The sequence below is a fragment of the Galeopterus variegatus genome, unplaced genomic scaffold (assembly GCF_000696425.1).
Source record: "Galeopterus variegatus unplaced genomic scaffold, G_variegatus-3.0.2 Scaffold662, whole genome shotgun sequence".
Lineage (NCBI taxonomy): Eukaryota > Metazoa > Chordata > Mammalia > Dermoptera > Cynocephalidae > Galeopterus > Galeopterus variegatus.
In genome coordinates this window covers 109,258-131,303 of record NW_007726773.1, presented here as the reverse complement: position 1 = coordinate 131,303, position 22,046 = coordinate 109,258, and the positions used below count along the sequence as shown (strand labels likewise).

General features: G+C 38.0%; 1 protein-coding gene across 1 annotated transcript in view; it reads left to right on the top strand.

Moving 5' to 3' along the window:
• Window positions 1-822: 822 nt before the first annotated feature.
• COG3 (component of oligomeric golgi complex 3) overlaps window positions 823-22,046 on the top strand; it is a 69,108-nt gene continuing 47,884 nt past the window's right edge. The window contains exons 1-10 of the mRNA XM_008571124.1: window positions 823-1,062; window positions 9,703-9,849; window positions 11,943-12,004; window positions 13,264-13,429; window positions 14,251-14,325; window positions 15,140-15,232; window positions 15,894-16,019; window positions 16,954-17,034; window positions 20,772-20,815; window positions 21,454-21,580. Coding sequence (XP_008569346.1) covers window positions 892-1,062; window positions 9,703-9,849; window positions 11,943-12,004; window positions 13,264-13,429; window positions 14,251-14,325; window positions 15,140-15,232; window positions 15,894-16,019; window positions 16,954-17,034; window positions 20,772-20,815; window positions 21,454-21,580 — 1,092 coding nt within the window. The 5' untranslated portion in view covers window positions 823-891. The remainder of the gene's footprint in view (window positions 1,063-9,702; window positions 9,850-11,942; window positions 12,005-13,263; window positions 13,430-14,250; window positions 14,326-15,139; window positions 15,233-15,893; window positions 16,020-16,953; window positions 17,035-20,771; window positions 20,816-21,453; window positions 21,581-22,046) is intronic.

The window sequence follows — 22,046 nt, the reverse complement described above, 5'->3', positions numbered from 1 at the left end:
TATTTATTTTTAAGATGACCGGTAAGGGGATCTTAACCCTTGGCTTGGTGCTGTCAGCACCACGCTCAGCCAGTGAGTGAACCGGCCATTCCTATATAGGATCTGAACCCGTGGCCTTGGTGTTATCAGCACCGCACTCTCCCGAGTGAGCCACGGGCCGGCCCCATAACCTAGTTTTCTTTCCTTTTTTTTTTTTTTTTCCTTTTTGTCTTTTTTCGTAACCGGTAACGGAATCGCAACCCTCGGTGTCGCGCCCGCACCGCGCTCAACCAGTGAGCGGACCGGTCTCTATATGGGATCCGAACCCTCGGCGGGAGCGCGCTCCCAAGCGCCGCACTCTACCAAGTGCGCCACCGGGCTGGCCCATAACTTAGTTTTCTAACAGGGGAATTATTGGATATTGGAAAAGTTCATGGTCCTGGTTTTGATCTAAGCGGCGGAAACTGCCAACATGTCAACATGGAAATCACACACTCCACACACTCCACCCAGACTACCCAGCTGTGAGCGGAGGCGGCAGATCCGGGAGCTCACGAAGACCCCTGCCGGCTGGGTGACTTAGCGCAGTTGTCAATAACCTGAACAACACGTAACAACAAAGTTATTGATGTTGAGGAAGAGACTTCCGGTAGGGGCATTTCTATTTCCGTCAGGGCCTGCATTCTTTACCCTCTCCTTCCACAGCCCAACCGGAAGCCCATTTTAAGCCACGTCTGTTCTGGTCTCGGTCCCACCCATACACTGTGCAAGCGTTTCCGGGGTCAGGGCATTCCGTCCCGCCCCGCTGCCGGTGCCGAGCTGGAAGCTCTGGTCCTCCCGGAAGTGGCCCGGGTCTCTCTGTCGGGGTCCCTTCCACCCCGCTGCTGCTGAGGGCCTGGGGGAGCGGCGGGGATGGCGGAGGCGGCGCTGCTGCTGCCCGAGGCGGGGGCGGAACGGGACGCTCGGGAGAAACTGGCTCTGTGGGATCGGAGGCCGGACACCACGGTGCCGCTGACCGACAGGCAGACGGACTCGGTGCTGGAGCTGAAGGCGGCGGCGGAGAACTTGCCCGTGCCGGCCGAGGTGAGGTGACGGGCGTGAACCGGGCTGGGGCGACTGGGCTGGGATTCTCCTGGGGCGCCCCAGCGCGACTCCGGTCTCTCCAACCTCTGCCTCGGGTGTTTCCAGTCCTCCCGGTGGAAAGTGGCCACGGTGGCGGATCTGGTGGGAGGGGCCCTTCACCTCTCTGGGCCGAGAGGCCTAGCATTGCCGGGGTCCCCGACTCTGTTCCTGCCCGGGCACGGCTGCGGGGGCGTCCAGTGGCTGGTGCCCGCAGGCACCCAACTGTCCCCAGCGGCGTGGGGCGGTTGGCCCGAGCCTGGCCCCGGCGTCTTGCCCCGGGTGTCTCTGGTGTCAGCCGAGGCGTAGTCCTGGTGCCGACCGTCTCCCAGAAGGAGAGGCACCAAATCCGAGGTGCTTTGGCTGCAGGACAGTCTCCACTTGGTGCTCTTTTACCACCTTAATGAGTAACCTAGCTTCCTTTTTCCATGGGGAGACATAGGGAGACCAAAACTTGATTCTGAGTGACAGTTTCATTCATCGCACATTGAGCTGTGAGCTCTCAATCAAGTGCAAGTGATAGGAAGTGAGAGTTATTTGGCTTATAGCAAAGCAATAAAAATGAATTTTCCTTGAAAGCTGGGTCAGTACATTATTAAATAATGCTTTTGGTTTTAGTGTCAGCGTTTTTAATCCAAGAACTATTGGGATATTATGTATATTACTGCTTCTTGTGATTCAGTTTAATTAGTTACAATAGCAAGAAATATATTTAATGAATTGTCAACGTTTGACAAACATTTTCTAGTTTTGAGGGCCAGGTTTATTAGGAGGATTATTTTATAAGCAATAATGGTTACTTTTGATGTTAGACGTATTCTTTTTGCCTGATTTGGAATTATGTCCAAATGCAAACTGAATTTAGAGTCTTCAATTTTTTCTTCCCTCAGAGTTTAGAGGTTTGATTTGAAAGTTCTCTTTATATTTATTGTTGTATGCTCAGCCACAAAATAGGTGTTCTCTCTTGGGTTTCTCTGACCACTTCTAGATATTGTGCTGGAAGCAGGTCTGTAATAAATGAGGAAGCATGTGGAAATTTCTTTGGCTCGACTATCATAAAGTCTTTTATGCTCTGGACAATAGAAGTTGTTTGCTGTATAAAATTTCCAGTCAGTTTATGATTGACTTGGCCTGTTACTGAAGCAGGATGCTTGGATTTCATAGCATGGGGTTGGGGTGTGAGGCACACACATACTGTACAAGAAAATTTGTTTTTATTGTCATAGGTCATAAACTATTATTTCTTATTGTCATTGAGCATGAAGGAGAGAGTTTGGAGTGAAGTAAATGGAATCTTTTCATTTTCACCTCATTCTTCAATATTTAGGCAATACGATACCTACCATTAGCTATATGCAGTCATTTAACATACGTTATGTGCCTACTCTGACCTAGGCATTGGGGAGAGAAAGATAAAGAGGAAAGATGAGATCCCTAGCCTCATGGAGCTGGCCATATTGTGAGGATCATGAGCATATAACAACAACAACAACAAAAACTCACAGCAGATAAATTCAGACAATGATCCATGATATAAGGAAAATAAAATAAACAAGAAGCCAGCCTTGCAAAGACTAAAGAAATAACATTAACATTACAGCTGGAGGAAAAAGCAGTGCAAGGCCATGGGTAGAGGACAAGCTTAACAAGTTCAAGTACTCAGTGAGGGTCTTCTGGTACATGCAGCCTTGGTATTGGATTCCTGTGGGAATGAAATAGCCTGTTATTTACCTATCCTGGAATCTTTGAGGGGGAGGTTCTCATTGCTTTTTAGCTCTTCTACAGCCCTCATTTCCCTTTATAAAAGTGTTTATATGTCTGGTGGAAAGACTTTGGAAATAATTTTTTTTTTTTGGCAGCTTGCTGGTGCAGAGATTGAGCGCTGGACCTTGGTGTTATCAGCACCGTGCTCTAACCACCTGAGCTAACTGGCTGGCCTGAAATTAATTTTTTATCCCTGTTGCTACTCTTTTAACATTGGTGCTGAAAAAGAATGCCTCAATTTTAATTTTGTCCAACTAGTATATCTGTAAAGGATTATCTGTAGTGTTTTACAATTTTCACGAGATCAGTAACTTCCTAAACAACTGGAATTGGGCAGGTTAGTAGAATAGCAAGAGGCCAACTAATTCTCAGTAAATGTCATAAAGCTGTTATCTTCTTTAGCTTTCTCTTTGTCTTATCTTAGAAAGAAGTTATACTTTTTTTTTTTTAGGAGCTGTATCTTTTTTTTTTTGGTGTTAGATAAAAGAATTTGCAGTAGGTTGGTTTCTTGTAGGTAGGTCAATTTTTTTGGGGAGTGAGGGCCTTTTTCTTTCTTCGGAATTTAGTAATTCCTGATAAAATGCTAAAATAATTTATCCTGAAATTTACTGTTATAACTGTTATTTTCTTATAGGCTCTGTGACTTTAGAAATGATATTTAATTTCTTTAAGCCTCCATTTTTTTCTTTATAAAATGAGGACTTTTCTCATGGGGAGTTGTGAGAATTAAATTTAATCATGTATGTAAAGTGCACATGGCATGCTACTATCTAGTATTATATTATTCTTATGCTTTCTTTCAAATGATTAATTTATTAAGAAAGTAGATTAGAATCCTGTGATCCTGAGCTGGTATCAGTGTCACTCAGACCAAAGGTAAGAAGAAATTAGGTGCCTTGAAGAAGGTTCTGTGTCTCTTCAATGATTTGCTCCAGAGAAAGTAACATCAAATTTCATTTAGTGAATTAATTGAACAGATTGACTGTAAAAGTGATTTTCTCCAACCCAGAATTCTGCAAAAAGTAAAGCTTGTTCCAAGGGAAAGGTATGTTTAGTTTTTTCCTGGACATGCTTAGCTGGTCAGGCAAAGCTCGATAGTTTAATCTAGTTGTTGTTCAATGTGTTAGTGTCCTCATTTGCATGAACTATACAGTAGCTCTCCAGCACTGCCAACCAGGAACCTAGATCTGTGCTCTTCTCTCTCTGGTGGTACCTGTCTGCTCCATCTGGAAGCCAGGACAATGTGAGTTAGAGGCAGGAGACATTTAGTCACCTCCTCCTCAGAAGTGGATGAAAGATCAGAATGGGAACGTTTGTGACACCACCACACCCCTTTCTTGACTTGTCACTCTGTGCCAGGTGTTTTGAGAAAATAAACAGCTGGGAACATGTATCTAATGGGGCATTTTCTCATATGCTATTAAAAAGGATCTTGTTTTGCTACTTTAAAAAATTGTGTCTCTGAAGTGTTTGCATTGTGGCTTCTTCCTTGCCTGGTTTGAGAGAAAATGGTTTTGTATTGGGGAGAACAAGGGAACATATAAAGTTCTTATGACTGACAAGCAGTTAGTATTTGTGCTTGAAGTAATCAGATAGAATGATCTTACATAAATTCAAATTATTATATTTACTTAAAATAACTAGATCACAGGATATGTCTGGAATATCAATAGCAACTTCTTTTTTTTTTTTATGGTTGCTGGCCAGTACAGGGATCCGAACGCTTGACCTTTACAACACTGTGTTCTAACCAGTTGAGCTAACTGAATAGCGCTATAGAAGCTTCTTAAGTATACAGAATTTTTATATGTTTTTATTTTCTAAAGTAAATTAGAGGATTAGCATTTTTTAAAATTCAGGATAGCACACTGAGCACACTTGTGACACTCCTGAATCCTTTTGAAATAACAGAAATATGTGGCCCACCAAATCCAAAGAAGGTATCAATGAACCTACAATTTTGGCAAATTTATAGAAGGCAGGAAACGTCTACATGCCTTTTTAAAAAAAATCATTTAAAAAAATAGTCTAAACACCTAATTACGGAACAAGGTGTAAATATGATAAATTTTTTGTTTTTTTCCTTTTTGTCTTTTTTCATGACCGGCAACGGATCGCAACCCTCAGTGTCGCGCCCGTACCGGCCTGGGACCGGCAACGGGATCGCAACCCTCGGTGTTGCTCCCTGCACCTTGCTCAGCCAGTGAACGGGAACCGGTCTGTATGTGGGATCCGAACCCTCAGCGGGAGCGCCGCCGCGCTTCCCAAGCGGCGCACTGTAGCAGTGCGCCACCGGGCCAGCCCAAAATATGATAAATTTTGACGATCTGAAAAAAGGGATGGTAATAGGTGACAATTTGAGAGTACATGTGGAAGAAAATATAGGTGTTCTAATGTTTTCATCTCACGCCGGACCGGGACCGGCAACGGGATCGCAACCCTCGGTGTTGCTCCCTGCACCTTGCTCAGCCAGTGAACGGGAACCGGTCTGTATGTGGGATCCGAACCCTCAGCGGGAGCGCCGCCGCGCTTCCCAAGCGGCGCACTGTAGCAGTGCGCCACCGGGCCAGCCCAAAATATGATAAATTTTGACGATCTGAAAAAAGGGATGGTAATAGGTGACAATTTGAGAGTACATGTGGAAGAAAATATAGGTGTTCTAATGTTTTCATCTCACGTAGTGGGGAGTCAGTAGGGCATAAAATTGATGAATTCGAACACAAAGCTGTAAATCTGTTTTTTTAGAGTTATGGAGTAACCATCAAAAATACTGAAAATGGTTAAGCTGTTTAAGGTGGGAGTGAGGGAGAATGTTACTTTTCTTTTTGACTCTTCTGATATTTGGGTTTAAAAAATTATGTATTTTGAATAATTTTTATAAAAGAAAGATTGATAAAAATTGGAAATTATCTCTTTGGTTCCTCTTACTGTTTTTTTTTTTTTTAATAAGGTGACTGGTAAGGAGATCTTAACCCTTGACTTGGTGTTATCAGCACCACGCTCTCCCAAGTGAGCCACGGGCCGACCCCTGATTCCTCTTACTTTTAAAGTTCTTCATTCTTTTTTTTTTTTTTAAAAGATGACCGGTAAGGGGATCTTAACCCTTGACTTGGTGTTGTCAGCACCACGCTCAGCCAGTGAGCGAACTGGCCATCCCTATATGGGATCCGAACCCAGGGCCTTGGTGTTATCAGCACCGCGCTCTCCTGAGTGAGCCACGGGCCGGCCCTAAAGTTCTTCATTCTACTCTCAAATTCCGTACAAATATTTCTTAAATTATAAACATTGGTATTGCCTCAGAGAAGAATTGGGAGGGGAGAGAAAAGGTGAAGAAGGAAGACTTTTTACTTAAATATCATTCTGAACTCTTGGACTTTTAAAATAATGATTAATGACAATTAAAGAGTTATGAATTTAAAGTAACAGAGTCAGTTTCGTTGAAAAGAGGAATTGAAAGTGCTTTGTTGAAGAGACAATTGAAAGTGCTGCATATTAAATGGGAAAGGCAAGGTGTTTAGTATACTGTTACTTGGGTTAAATAAGGATACACTTCCTTTGTATATGTGTAAACTGTCCCAGGAAAGAGACATAAGATACTAGTGGCATTGATAGCCTGCCTCTGAGGAGGAAACTGGATGGCTGAGGAATGGGTCCAGGGGAAGGAGGTTTTTCACTGAATATCCTTTGAATTTTGTGCCGTGACAATTTATTACCTATTCAAATAAATACATTTAAAGAGAGTATTCTATATATTACAAATCATTCTGGAGCAAGAGGAATTTTACTTTTTATCTGGAATATGTTGTTTATTATGAGGTAGTATTAGAATGACAAGGGGAGTTCAAAAAGTTCGTGGAAAATGGAATTAAAAGATAAAAATAAAAAATATAAACTGTTTCTCAACATAAGCTCTAACAAGTTCAAGACACTTTTGTTGATGATACCAGCCATTTAGTCCATCCCTAAAGAACTGGGGGTCCTGAGAATTTAACCATGTCATCCAGTCTTTTTCCATTATTAACTGAAGAAAAATGGGTGTCCTTTAAAGATTTTTTAAGATTTGTAAGCAAAAAGAAGTCAGGAGGAGCCAAATCAGGACTGTACGGTAGATGCCTAATGATTTCCCATTGAAACTCTGGCAAAATTGCATTTGCTGAGAGGAATAAGCAGGAGCATTGTCGTGGTGGAGAAGGATGGTCTGGTGAAGCTTTCCCAGGTGTGTTCCAGCTAAAGCTTTGGCTTACTTACTCAAACCACTCTTGTAATAAGCCAGTGTTATCATTCTTTAGCCTTCCAGAAAGTCAACAAGCAAAATGCCTTGAGCATCCCCCCAAATTGTCGCCATGACTCTTGCTCTTGCCTGATCCACTTTTGCTTTGACTGGACCATTTTCACCTCTTGGTAGCCATGGCTTTGATTGTGCATTGTCTTCAGTATCATACTGGTAAAGCCATGTTTCATCTCCTGTTACAGTTCTTCTAAGAAATGCTTCAGAATCTTAATACCACTTATTTAATATTTCCAGTGAAAACTCTGCTCTTGTCTGCACCTGATCCAGCTCTTGTCTGGGTGCAACAGTTTCGCACCCATTGAGCAGAAAGTTCACTCAGCTTTAATTTTTCAATAACAATCACGTAAGCTGAGCCAGTTGAGAAGTCTCTGGTGTTTGCTTTTGTTTCTGCTGTTAATTGTCGGTCCTCTTCATTTATGGCACAAGCAAGATTAATTTTTTCCTCACAAATTGATGTGGATGGTCTGCCGCTGCAGGTTTCATCTTCCACATTGTCTTGTCACTTCTTAAAATGAGTTATTTATTTGTAAACTGCTGATTTCTTTGGGGCGTTGTTCCCATAAACTTTTCGTAAAGCATCACGGATTTCCTCATTCTTCCACCCAAGCTTTGACATAAATTTGATGTTTGTTCTTGCTTCAATTTCAGCAGAATTTATGTTGTTCTGATAGGGGCTTTTTTCAAACTGATGTCTTATCCTTCTTAGTTTCTTAAACTGGATCTTGTTCAGACATGTTATAACAAGTTAGTATGAGTTTATTTTGGTGAGAAAAAAATCCATGCATAGTATTTTCATAATACGTGTTTTCCATGAACTTTTTGAAGACCCCTTGTATGTGGTATATGGTCCCATGAAATCTGATAGGAGAATATTATATTAATTTTTAAATTGAAATTTTTACTGAAACAATTGTAGATTCACATGCAGTTGCAAGAATTAGTACAAAAAGATCCCCTGTTGCTGCTAATAAGTAGGAATAATAATAACAACAGCACTAGCTCAAATTTATTGAGTGTTTACTATGTGGCTCCCTTGTCTCTGGTGGGTCAGTTTATTGTTGGTGCTTGGGATGGTTCACAGAGCAAGTGCAGGTGTGGTTTAACCCAGTACAGTTTCACCCAGTATAGCTTCCTCTGTCCCCTAGAACCCCTAATGGCAGCACAGAGTTGCTGGTGACACTTTAGACTCAAGATAGATTCTCACTGGATTATACTCAGGGTATAACTCTTCCATTCAGGAAGAGTTTACATGAACAAGTGATGCCCTTAATAAGACATGTTTACCTGGATCCAGGACCCTCCTGGCTCTGAGCCAGACTCATTTTTGGGGACAAAGCAGATCAAGGACTTTTCTGAACGCTTTTTGTCTGCAGCTTCTCAGCATTCCAAGAAGCCAATTTTCCCACGTGTGCTTTCTTCTCTACTCTTCACAATAGCTTTATGATACAGAGACTGTATATGTATCAGATAAGAGATGAAATTGAGGATTAGAAGCATTAAGTAATTTGCCCAGTGTTACACAGCTTATAAGTGAGCAGGAGCAGAATTCAAACCAGGCTGCACTGTATTATACTTTTACCATGCCATGAGTATAGCTTCATTTGAACCCATACACAAAAACCCTACATTTAAAGGACTGTCTAAATTAGTGGTGGTGCATTTTGCATCTAGCGTATTAGCTTTGAAGAGGAAATACTGTCTTCAGGCAAAACTTCTGTATTTAGAAACATAGACAGGGAAGCAATTTCCTAGAGCTTTGGATCATGTCTTAAATGTCGGTGGACCTTAAATGTCATGAGCTAAGGACTGAAAACTAGAATTGAACCTAAACAATGAGACTCTTTTACTTTCCCCAGCATCTACTTTCCCTTTTAGGTCTAAAAATAGCTTGTCTGTACAGCTACAGGTAAATTAACACCTGGACTACATTTAGTAATGGAGAACTAGAAAGTATTATAAGTCTAATATGTCAAAGTGAGGCCTAGTCCATGGGGCTTTTCTGAAACTGTTGGGAAACTCTGAAATTCTTCCTATTCAGTTGTAATTTCCAAATTGGAGCAAGAACATGTTGGTGAGGTGTGCCAGTGGGTGGAAATGGTAGGAGGAGTTAGTGTTTATTGGTAGTTAATTCTTGGGTGTGATTTGTCAATCTTGTTGGCTGGTCAGGCTTTTGTGTTAGCTACTGGGGAGGGCAAGCTACTTTCAGTAGTAGTATACAAGTTTTCCTGTTGTCTGACGGTAGTTCTCAGGAGGTTCACGTGAGAAAATGTGTGTGGATTAGCACAGATTCACCACTGTTATTAGAAAGCTAACTCAAAAATCAGACCTTAATAATGGTGGGACATCAATGTCGTGTCTACATTTTGAGACTAGCATTTAGCATAGAGAAAGCCTAGTTAAAAATGTTAACATTATATGGAATTTATTAACCTCATATTATTTAAAGGAAAACATTTCTTTTGCTTTCAAAACAACCTAGATGGAAACCCAGTCTGGAGTTTAGAGAATTTTCAAGTTATTTAAATACCTTTGTGGCTCTCTTTTTCAAGCTCCCAATTGAGGATTTGTGCAGTTTAACATCCCAGTCACTGCCCATTGAACTGACTTCAGTAGTGCCTGAATCTACAGAAGACATTCTCTTGAAGGGTTTTACCTCCTTAGGAATGGAAGAAGAAAGAATCGAAACTGCACAGCAGGTGAATTGTAGTATCTTTTCTAAGGATGTTTGATAATTTGAGATATCTGAAGACAAGGCTAATAAAAAAGATCCTAATTAAAAGTTTTGAACATTTGACACCATAGTTAAACATCAAATGTTTCTTTCTTTCTTTTTTTTTTTTTCCTTTTTTTGTCTTTTCATGTCCGGCAACGGATCGCAACCCTCAGTGTCGCGCCCGTACCGGACCGGGACCGGCAACGGGATCGCAACCCTTGGTGTTGCTCCCACACCTTGCTCAGCCAGTGAGCGGGAACCGGTCTGTATGTGGGATCCGAACCCTCGGCGGGAGCGCCACCGCACTCCCAAGCAGCGCACTGTAGCAGTGCGCCACCGGGCCGGCCCAAACATCAAATGTTTCTAAAACATCCTTGATTTTGTGTTAGTTGTGGCTATTTAAGTGTTTTAAATGAATCTATTGTACAATTACATTTGCAATTTAGATAAAAATATGTGATAGATTATTTTAGTTGTTAAGGTTTCCATATTTTATGCACTTTTAACTTCCCCCAGTATATGTCTATATTAACCTGTCCCTTCAGTGTGTGTATGTGTACACACTTGCTGCTAGGTAATCACTTTCTCAATAACCTATTCTCCTTAGATGAACCCTTATAGTTATTTTTTGGTAATTTAGAATGTGTAATTTTCTCTTGATTTTCACTTATTCTTAATTACAGACCCAAATGTGTACCTGTTGCTTCTGCCACTTCCCTTGTCTCTTCTTTCTGTCTTGTTAAGCATAGAAGCTGAGGCATTTATCAAGTAAAGCATAAAGTAAATGTACTGAATTGCATGTGTATAAGTCAGAAGAGGTGGTGCTGCAAAGTGGTGAGCTCCAGCTCTTGAGTTAGGCTGACCTGCATTTGAAAGTCATCTCCATCTCTTACCATCTTCATGAGCTTAGGCAAATTACTTACCTTCTTAGGTCTTTAGTTTCTTAATATGTAAAACAAGAGTAATTATATACCAGTCTCATAAGGTGTTTGTGAGAATTAAATAAGATAGTGCATGTAAATGCAGCATGAGGTAAGTTCACAATAAATGCTCCGTATATGATAGCCAAGGTACCGAACTAGCATACCCTTGACATTGAATCCCACTTGACAGTTGTGTAAGGTAATCTTGCACTGTGTTTATGAACATGTTTGAATTTTTTGAAAAAAAACATTCTGGGTTAAATTTGCATCTACCTATCTCTCTTTAAAATTTAAGACAATCTAATACAGATTGAGTTTTAGTTGACATACAATACAATGTAGTCATTTTAAGTGTCAGTTCATTGAGTTTTTTTTTTTTCTTAAAAGATGACCGGTAAGGGGATCTTAACCCTTGACTTGGTGTTGTCAGCACCACGCTCAGCCAGCGAGCTAACCGGCCATCCCTATATGGGATCCGAACCCGGGGCCTTGGTGTTATCAGCACCGCACCCTCCCGAGTGAGCCACGGGCCGGCCCTCAGTTCATTGAGTTTTGACAAGTGTATGTACCTGTATAACTATCACTACAATGAAAATTCAAAACATTTCTATCATCCCAAAAAGTTTATTCATGCTCATTTAAGATCAAGACTCCCCTCCCCCCCCACCTCTTTTTAATACTAGATATTTTCCATGGCATTGGGTGTAGGGCCAGAATTCAAACTCAGATTTTGCTGATGCCAAAGTCCATGTTCTTAAACTACTATGTAATAGTATTTATGAATTTATACTCTCACAGTTTTTATTGGATAACGTTAATATTGATATTTACCCAAAGCCCTGTGTCACTCATTCATTTGGCAAACAAGCAGGTAGGCATTTGTCTCTTGAAAAAAATATTTATTTTTTTACATATTGTGTCTTCAGTACTCTTATTACTTAACTCTGAAAATGGCCGATGTTTTTAATATCCTTTGCTTTTCCTAGCATATAAACATATATTTAATTAAATTATCTTTCCCTGGCTTTAAACTAATTATTAATGTCTAAGCCCTAAACAGTGACTTAGTGTCTACTCTTTTGACTTGCTGTAGCCTCTTTTCATTTTGTCTTTTTTAGTTTTGTTGACAATATAATACTCTTTATTTTTCCAGTTTTTCTCATGGTTTGCAAAGCTGCAAACTCAGATGGATCAGGATGAAGGGACTAAATATAGGTATGTGTGGCTCTTGCATTTGTTGGATATCCTAATTTTTAGATCACAGTCAACTGAAGCATTTCATCATCTATGTCGTTAAACAAAATTAAGGTATAAAGAAAACTCCAACAGCCACTGTTTCTTTAAGAATAGCCAGAGATAGGATTTGGGCCATTACAACTGGTACTAGAAGTTATGTTATTTAAAAAAAAAAAAAAAGACATCATAATTATTAGGTTAGGAGGGACAGACACTGGTTTTTAGATGACCAGAAAGGATTGGGTTCAACTGGGAGTATTACAGGAATTCTAAGAGGTGTTTGTTGCCTTTCTGTAGAGGGAGAAACACCCCCAAGAGGCTTTAAGGATGGCCACCTAGATTGGCTGTAATTTTGTAGCTTTGTTTGTGTACATTGATAGCATAGGGAAAATGACAGTGTACACTTAGTTTCAAGCTGATTTGTGGGCTGTGAGTTGAGCATTCACATTCATTTAACATTTATTCATGGCTGTTATTGCTAGGCAGTGTGTTAGGCTCTTTGACATATGATCCCATTTAATCTTAATAACAACTGTGTAAGGAAAGATATTACTATTCCTATTTTACAAATGAGCAAACTGAGGCCTAGAAATATTAAATAACTTGCTCAATGTCATGCTGACTTGGGCAGAGCTGGGACTTGTACCAGGTCTTCTAATTCCAAATCCAGAATTCTTTCCACAGCATCACACCATCTTTTAAAGGTGGAAGTGACCTGAAGGATTGACCTTACTTGATGCCTTGGAATGGCTCTGGTAAAAGCTGAGCCAGTGATTCATTGCCTTACATGTGAAAAGCCAGTGACTCTTTGAAAGCTGAGCGCATCACACCATCTTTTAAAGGTGGAAGTGACCTGAAGGATTGACCTTACTTGATGCCTTGGGATGGCTCTGGTAAAAGCTGAGCCAGTGATTCATTGCCTTACATGTGAAAAGCCAGTGACTCTTTGAAAGCTGAGTCAGTGACTCCTTGCCTTACACGTGAAAAACCAGGTTATGGCATCAAGGCTAATTCCTCTTGTTGCTTATAGTATCAGTGATTTGCTTCTGAAGTACTAAAATAGTTTATGACATAGCTTTTGGTACATCTCTGAGTATACTGTAATCAACTTTTGTGAGTAGGTCAGACTTTCTTCCTGAAATTCAGGCATTTTGGGAAAAAAGAGACTTTGCTGTTTATTGACTATGCTTCTTAGGGGAAAATATTATTGCCAATCCCCTTTTGGTTCTGTTTTCTAGACAGATGAGGGATTACTTGTCTGGGTTTCAGGAGCAGTGTGATGCTATATTGAATGATGTAAACAGTGCTCTTCAGCATCTGGAGTCATTGCAGAAACAGTATCTTTTTGTGTCCAATAAGACAGGAACCCTACATGAAGCCTGTGAGCAGCTCCTAAAAGAACAGGTAATTTGGAGTAGGAGAGGGTCAGTGATTATATGTAATATTTTATTTTTAAGTATATGAATACAATTTGATTTTAATTTTCTTAATTTCTCCAAGTAGGTGTTGAACATTGCTCTGTATGAGGCCCTGTGTGAAGCATACAGATTGTTATCTTGACAGCCTACTTTTATTTTAAATAAGTGTATGTGAACAGGGGCAAAGGCATGTTTTGAGGTGTTAGGTCCTAGTACAATTTCAGAGTGTAGTGGATATATTAGTTTGCTCCGTTCATTCACTCTTTATTATTGACACTTTTCAAACAAGCATAGCGATTGTACTAATGGTGGGGTTTATGAAAAGATTTTTTTTTTTTTTTAAAAGATGACCGGTAAGGGGATCTTAACCCTTGACTTGGTGTTATCAGCACCACGCTCACCCAGTGAGCTAACCGGCCATCCCTATGTGGGATCCGAACCCGTGGCCTTGGTGTTATTAGCACCGCACTCTACCGAGTGAGCCACGGGCTGGCCCCTGAAAAGATTAACTGATTGAAGTTACACAAACTTGTGACTTAGAGATAGATATCATATTTCAGCATTTTCTGTATATGTATTCTTCTGTGTTTTTAAAGGCAATCAATTATTTCATAAAAGAGATTGTTTGAAATTTACTATAATGCCTGTTTTAGTTCATGATTGTAGAAATATTTGAGCATTATTCTGAAATCTTATGTCTGATATAAATCTGTATGTCTAACAAATTGATTTGGTATGATTGTGAGGCTGGAGTGTTGATTCCCATATTCTTATGATAATTGGTTTTTCTCTTTTAAAAAACGCAAGTCAGAACTTGTCGATCTGGCTGAAAACATTCAACAAAAGCTTTCCTATTTTAACGAGTTGGAAACCATTAACACAGTAAGTGTTTTTTTAAAAAATTTATTTTTATTTTTTGTAAAGTGATTTTTATTTGTTTCGTTTTCTTAGTATAATCTTTAAACTTATAAATTCTCATGTTTAATTTGAAGAAAAGTATAGTTCTCATAACATGTACTTGTATCCCAAAGTAATAGTCTTGATAAAGGCTTCTGTGTAAATTATGTTTCTATATGTTTCTGACTTATAAATTCATCATAATAATTATATATAAATTATGTTCTTAAAATTATTAATCATAATTATTATAGTTTACTAAAAACATGGATGTAAAACTAATAGCCAGTTAACTATGGAATGCAAAGGAAAACAGTTTATTGCCAAGCTATTTGTATATCAAGATAAGAAATAATTGGCTGGTAATATTTTACTTTCATCTTATGACTGCCAGTTAATCCCTTAACCCTGAGAAAATTGCCGGTGCTTGAAAGTGGAAAAATTATGCATATTTTAAAGTAGTCAAAAGTGGGAAATCTAGATACTTGATGTATTATTTCAATATAACATGGTACAGTGGGATAATGTAAAATATTTGCTAATTCATGAAGAGGCCAATTAAAGCTGATTAGGAATAAAATGAATTAAATCAGTGTTCTTTTTTATTTATGCCTTCTTTATTGGTACACAGGCTATAATTGAGGATAATTTGGTGACTTTCACAGTGTATTGTAAAGACATTAGTATAACTATATTATATCTGAAAGGGAAATAAATATGCTAATTCTATGCATAATTTTCAACTTTTACCTATATCTTTTTTTGTGAATTAACATTGATTTTCTTTTTTCTCTTAAAGAAATTGAATTCCCCTACCTTGTCTGTGAATAGTGAAGGATTTATACCTATGCTGGCCAAGTTAGATGATTGTATAACATATATCTCATCTCATGTAAGTCATGGTATTTTTGTTTGTTTTAAAGAAGACTTAACATTCCTATTATATCACTTGTGCTGTGAAGTATTCCTTGTGAAGGGAAAAATATGTATTTGTAGCATATTGAAGAAAAGCTGTAATAAAATCTTAGTTGTTGTCAGTAGTGGTATAAAAAGTAGTTTTAGCTTCTGAGGCAACCCCTGGAGTGGAAAGGGCACTGGCTGACTCAGTTTTATCACACCAGAAGGGTGAGCCATTTTTAAATTGTTGACAGGCTGATGTGCTAGGTATTTCTTTGGAAACAGAAAGTGTTACTAGGGGGGAAATAAAGGGAAAAGCCCTTTGATTTAGTCACCCTCTATTTATGTCCCTTGAGGATTTATTATTGAATTTATTGTAGAATTTAACTTCTGTTCTTTTCCTAGTAGGGCCTTAGCCATTAGCCTTGAAGCCCATGGGGTACTGAAAATATATTTTGTTAGTAACTGCATATGTTTATTGAGCCTCTATTTTGCACCAGGCACAGAGGATTTAGCTGTGACTAAGACAGTCACAGTATTTGTCTTCATGAAGCTTATGATCTATATTAAACTTTTAACTTTATATATTGCTTTACCTAAAATGTTACTTTTTGTCAATGTTTGTTCCTTTGTAAATCTTTCTCTTTTCTTTACAGCCTAATTTTAAAGATTATCCTGTATATATACTGAAGTTTAAACAATGTCTTTCTAAAGCTTTGCACCTCATGAAGACATATACTGTGAGCACACTACAGACTCTCACAAATCAGTTACTAAAAAGGGTGAGTTAACTGGTGTCAATGACTGTTTTTTATTTTTGATTCACTTTTCTTTCATAATCTTTGTCTGAGATTAGCACTTTGTAATTCCAAACAAATTTTACATTTTGTTAAATAGGAATTTGTATTGAAGTTTTATTTATAAAAGGAAAAAATGGACATACTGTGAACGTCTATTGCAGTTTTATTTTCAAATAATATTTAACAATGTGAGAAATATCTAGTATTATATGATAAATAATAAGATACAAAGTATTTGTCACTTAAAATATTTCTTTTCTATCCTTTTCATCAAACCATTGGAAGGAAATGCACCAAAATAATAAAAAGTGGTTATGTCTGAATGGTGGAATATCATGGATAATTTGAATTTTCTTCTTTACATTTTTGGTATTTTTCATACTTTTCTGTATTTAGCAAACATTTTTATCGAGCATCTCCCAATGGTTGGTATTGTATTAGGAACATGTCCGTTTTCTAATTTTTCTGTTTGGCAAAATTTTCAATAAGGTTAGGAAACCAGTATCTAATATGTACTGGTACCTACTGTGTGCTAGTGTTTTAGTACTGAGCTACACAAAACCTTTATGAGTATATATTAAGGTAATTTAATAGATGCACTTAACTGAGGTAAAGTAACTTGGCCGTTGTCTGTGCTCAGTAAGTGACAGTATGAATCTGAATTCAGGTCTGTTTACTGCCAAAATTCAAGTAACAAAGGGTTAATTTTAGCTACAAAGAGGAGAGAGATGACAGTTTGACTCAATTTCTCATTTGTAGCAATAATAATATTTAACCTGTCTTTGAGATTTTTCTCTCTAAACTTTTGGTTGTTATGGAGGCTATGCAATAGCTGTATGAAATGGTTAGTGTTACATTTTCTGAATATTTGTTTGCTAATTATCTTCCTTCCCTATCTTCCCCTATGTTTCTTTAGGATCCTTCATCTGCACCTAATGCAGACAATGCCTTCACACTATTTTATGTGAAATTTCGAGCTGCTGCCCCCAAAGTCAGAGTAAGTCTATTGGCACAAATAGGATATTGCTATCAAATTTATTTAGCTAGCCCTTTTGAAGTACTATTGTATGTTAGTGCCTTTGCTTATACTAGGGACATGGACATGAATGAAAGGTAGGCATTGCCCTTCCACATTACAGAAGTGTATTTTAGAGCTGTGTCCTAGGTGCTTGAAGTCTGCAGAGCAGGGAACACCTAGCTCTTCCTGTGATGCTTAGGGAAGGTTTCTAGATGATAGTAGGGTTTAAAAAGCTCAGATACATGGAGGACTTGAGGGGATCGATAAAGGTATCTCACACAGAGAGAACAGCATGTGTAGAGAATGTTGTAGAGACATAAAAGACATACATTTTGGGGGAACTCCATGTAATTTGTTATGACTGGGACATGAGACATTGGTGGGGTGTGATGGGAAAAAAAGCAGGAAAGCTCACAAGAGATGTCACATGCCAGGCTAATTTTGGAAAAGTAGAGAACCAGTGAAATATCTTAATCAGTAGAGTGATTTGGTCAGATTTGCCATTTCATGAGATTAAGGTTGCAGTATAAAGAATGGATTATGGTGAAGAGAGATTTGAGACAGGTAGGCTGATTAAGAAGGAAGATTTTATAGTAATTCAGGTGAGAAATAACAGTTGAATTAAGGTGTTGGTGCTATAATCCATGAGGTTCGGTATGTGCCTTATTTACTCTCCTTAGCAGTGTCTGGTATGTAGAGGAATGCACACTGTGTTTATCTTGATTAAATGATTGGAAATGGGGGGAGCAAAAATCAATATGTGTTATATGTATATTTTATAACGTCAGATACAGTTAATTGGCGCTGGTACTTGTATATTTATTGTTTCTATTTATTGTGAAGTTACTAGAATGAATGTGTTTGCTGATTCTACTCCCTTTCTTGTTTACTTCTTGAAAGTCAGCCAGTTGAAAGGAGTTTTTTTTTTTGGAATGGGAGAAACTTAGTTTTAGTTTTGTTTATAGAAGATATAGGAGAAGAATGGTTAATTGATGTTGTGAGATTTAGATTGTGCCTGATTGATTGCTTTTGCTTATTAGCCAAATACCAGTGATAAATATTTGATTAGAAATAAATGAAATAGATAAGAGGGCTCAGTGTGGTGGGTGATTATAAAATGATTATTTATTTATTTATTTTACTATTTTTTTTTTGTAAAAAGATGACTGGTAAGGGGATCTTAACCCTTGACTTGGTGTTGTCAGCACCACGCTCACCCAGTGAGCTAACCGGCCATCCTTATATGGGATCCGAACCTGTGGCCTTAGTGTTGTCAGCACCGCACTCTCCCAAGTGAGCCATGGGCCGGCCCTAAAATGATTATTTAATTATCAGTGGCTTTCCTATGTACCATTAGTAACCAAGTAATGTATGTGATAAGGTCCCATTTATATTAGTGACAGAAAGGTTAAAATACCTGTCTAGCAATAACCTTAACAGAAATAGAAGTATGAGGAAAATGACAAAACTAGACAGAAAATAATAAAAAAATTAGATAAATGGTAAGCCTGTCTTCTTCCTGGTTGGGGAGACTTAATTATTAAAATGTCAGTTTATTGATTTGAATATATATACTCCTAGCAAAAATTCGAATGGGGTTTCTTTTTGTATGATCCTAACCTATATCTGGTAAATACACAAAACTAAAGAAGAAAATTTTGAAAAACACAGTGTCATTAATTCAAGAATTCGTGGACAGATAATTGGAATGGAAAATTTGACAACTTAGTATATGAAGAAACATCCTAAATAAAAAAGGAAGGGCTGGAGTTTTCTATATGATTCAGGTTGAGTATCCCTTATCTGAAATGCTTGGGACCAGAAGTGTTTTGGATTTTAGATTTTTGGAGGGATTTTGGAGTATTTACATAAATATAATGAGATATCTCAGGGATGGGACCCAAGTCTAAGCACAGAATTCATTTATGTTTTGTACACACCTTATACCCATAGCCTGAAGGTAATTTTATACAATATTTTAAGTAATTTTGTGCATGAAACACAGTTTTGACTGTGACCCATCACATGAGGTCAGGTGTGGAATTTTCCACTTGTGGCATCATGTTGGCACTCAAAAAGTTTTGGATTATGGTGCATTTTGGATTTTTTAAAATTTGTCTATTCATTGTTACAAATCATATTTATTCTTTATGCCTCTTATTCAATCTGCCACCTTCCCCCATCCCTTCCCCCTTCCCCCAGCATTTTGGATTTTTGAATTAGGGATGCTCAACCTGTATTGGGAAGATTTGCTAAGTATTTGGAAAAAAGTAGACTTTTCACTTTATAACATTACTGAAATACATTCTAAGTGAACTAAAGAGTTAAATACAAAAATGATAAGCAGACCCAAAAAACCCCCCAAAACTAGAAAAAATTACTGGAAAAAAATTACAGAGGAAAAGATTAAGGATATGAAAGTTAAATTTTCTGTATTTTTTTTTTTTGTCTTTTTGTCTTTTTTTGTGACCGGCAACGGATCGCAACCCTCAGTGTCGCGCCCGTACCGGACCGGGACTGGCAACGGGATCGCAACCCTCGGTGTTGCCCCCGCTCCACGCTCAGCCAGTGAGCGGCCGGTCTGTATGTGGGATCCGAACCCTCGGCGGGAGCGCTGCCGTGCTTCCCAAGTGGCGCACTGCAGCAGTGCGCCACCGGGCCGGCCCTAAATTTTCTGTATTTTAAACAGCAAAAGCAAAGGCAGAAACTGGAGAGAATGCTTGCAACAGAGAAGTAAGAAGGTTAATATTTTTAATATATTATGAGTACTTATAAATCAGTAGAAGAAAGATGAATTTCTAATATGAAATGACCAAATTAGTCACAAAAAATGCAGAAAATAAATGCAAATTAAGGTTACATGGTGTTTTTTTGTCAGAGATTGACACATTAAGGTATAATAGTCATTGCTTTTGAGGATTTGGTGAGACAGGCAATACTGTTGATAGGAATGCAGATAGATTCCTTTCTATAAAACATTTGAGGAGAATAGGGAATAGATCAAAGGCCTGTAAAATATATATATATATCTCTTTTGACCCAGTGTGTTGGGGTCCCCAGCTGAGAGGTGGATACTCTTATTATACATATGGTAGGAAGTTTCATATGGTAGGAAGTGGAATCTCAGAGAATTGAACCAGCTTGCCAGGGTTCTAACAGCTCCTAAAGAGTGGGCACTTAAACCCTCTAGTTTCACTCCAGGCTCTTAACCAATGGACTATATTATTCTTTGGAAACAACCTGCATGTGTAACAGTACAAGGTTGACTTATGGTATATCTACCCAGTGGAATATTATGTAGTCATTTAATGTAATGTTTTAAATATTTATAATGATGATTCATTGAGTGTTTACTAGATACCAGGTACTGTGCTAATAAGGCTTTCTATATGTTTTCAGCTAATATTGAATATTGTTTAATGATAGGAAAATATTTAGGAAATAATTTAATTAAAAAAGCAGATTATAAAGCTGAATATATAGTATAATTCCAATTTTCTTTAAAAAGAAATTCATAACTGTGTATACAAAGAAACAAAATACACTTGAAATATTAACTGTGATTATTTTTTGGTATTATAGTGGTTTTTATGATTTTTAACTTTTTTATATTTACAGATTTTCTAAATGAGCCTATGATACTATTAAAATCAGAAAGTAATGAAAAGTACAATTAAAATAGATGGTTTTTTAATGTATTTTTTCTTATTCTGCAGACTCTTATTGAACAAATAGAACAACGATCTGAAAAAATACCTGAGTGAGTGCCTAGAAGTGCTTTGATTTTCAAATTACCTTCCTCTTGTAGTGTTGTTTTTTCAAATCTGGTTATGTCCCTGATATTTTCTGAGCAATTGCCTCTAAACTTGTTCTTGAAGCACATATCTTATTTTGAGGAGCAAGGTTACAGACATGAGTTAGCAAATTTACACAGCAGCAGTTTTTCTCCTAGCAGGATTTCCTTCTCTTTTGGGCAGATGTGAGGTTCCTATTCTTGGTAGAGAAATCTTTCTTTAAAAGATAACGCGTATGGTACCGTAGTTTATTATGGTTTGTTTTTCTTTTTCTTTTATTTTTTTAAAGATGACCGGTAAGGGGATCTTAACCCTTGACTTGGTGTTGTCAGCACCACGCTCACCCAGTGAGCAAACCGGCCATCCCTGTATGGGATCCGAACCCGTGGCCTTGGTGTTGTCAGCACCGCACTCTCCCGAGTGAGCCACGGGCCAGCCCTTGTTTTTCTTTTATAGCTGTATTTCTAGTATTTAATGTGGGCAAATGAGAGGCAACCTTTATAGCTTTAGAGATTTGGCAACCTATTCTGAGGTTTAAGATGAGAGTTAATTTATATATCTGAAATCAGAAGTTTACACTTCATTTTCATTTGCTTTGCAACAGATACCAACAACTGCTAAATGATATCCATCAGTGTTATCTTGACCAGCGGGAGCTCCTTTTGGGCCCTAGTATTTCTTGTACTGTCACAGAGTTAACCAGCCAGAATAATAGAGATCATTGTGCCTTGGTAAGTTTCCCCTTGTTTTGGTTTAATGTTAAACCTTCCTCTTAGCTATTTTGATATTCTCGAAGGTGGGTAATTAAGTTTTGATTCCCATATGAATAAACTAAAAGATTTTTTTTTTCTGTTTTGACATATCTAGTTTGATAATTAGCCTATTCAACTCTGTAAAATATTCTTATTTTTACTTACTTTTAAGATATGAAAATTTAAAATTAAGTATTGTTCGTTGAAAGATAAGGTTTCAAAGTTTGTGGATTTATATTGACAGTTTAATTTTACCTTAGCTTTTGCTGCAGAAGTGCTTTTTTGTTTAGTGCTATTTTAATTCACAGTATAGGAAATACATAAAGGTTCTTTTTTTAAATATCCCTTTCAACTAGAAAAGTAATTTATGTTCATTATCAAAAGTTTAGAAAATAAAGCATTAAGAAGAAAATTCAAATCACCTATATTCCCATTATGCAGTAAT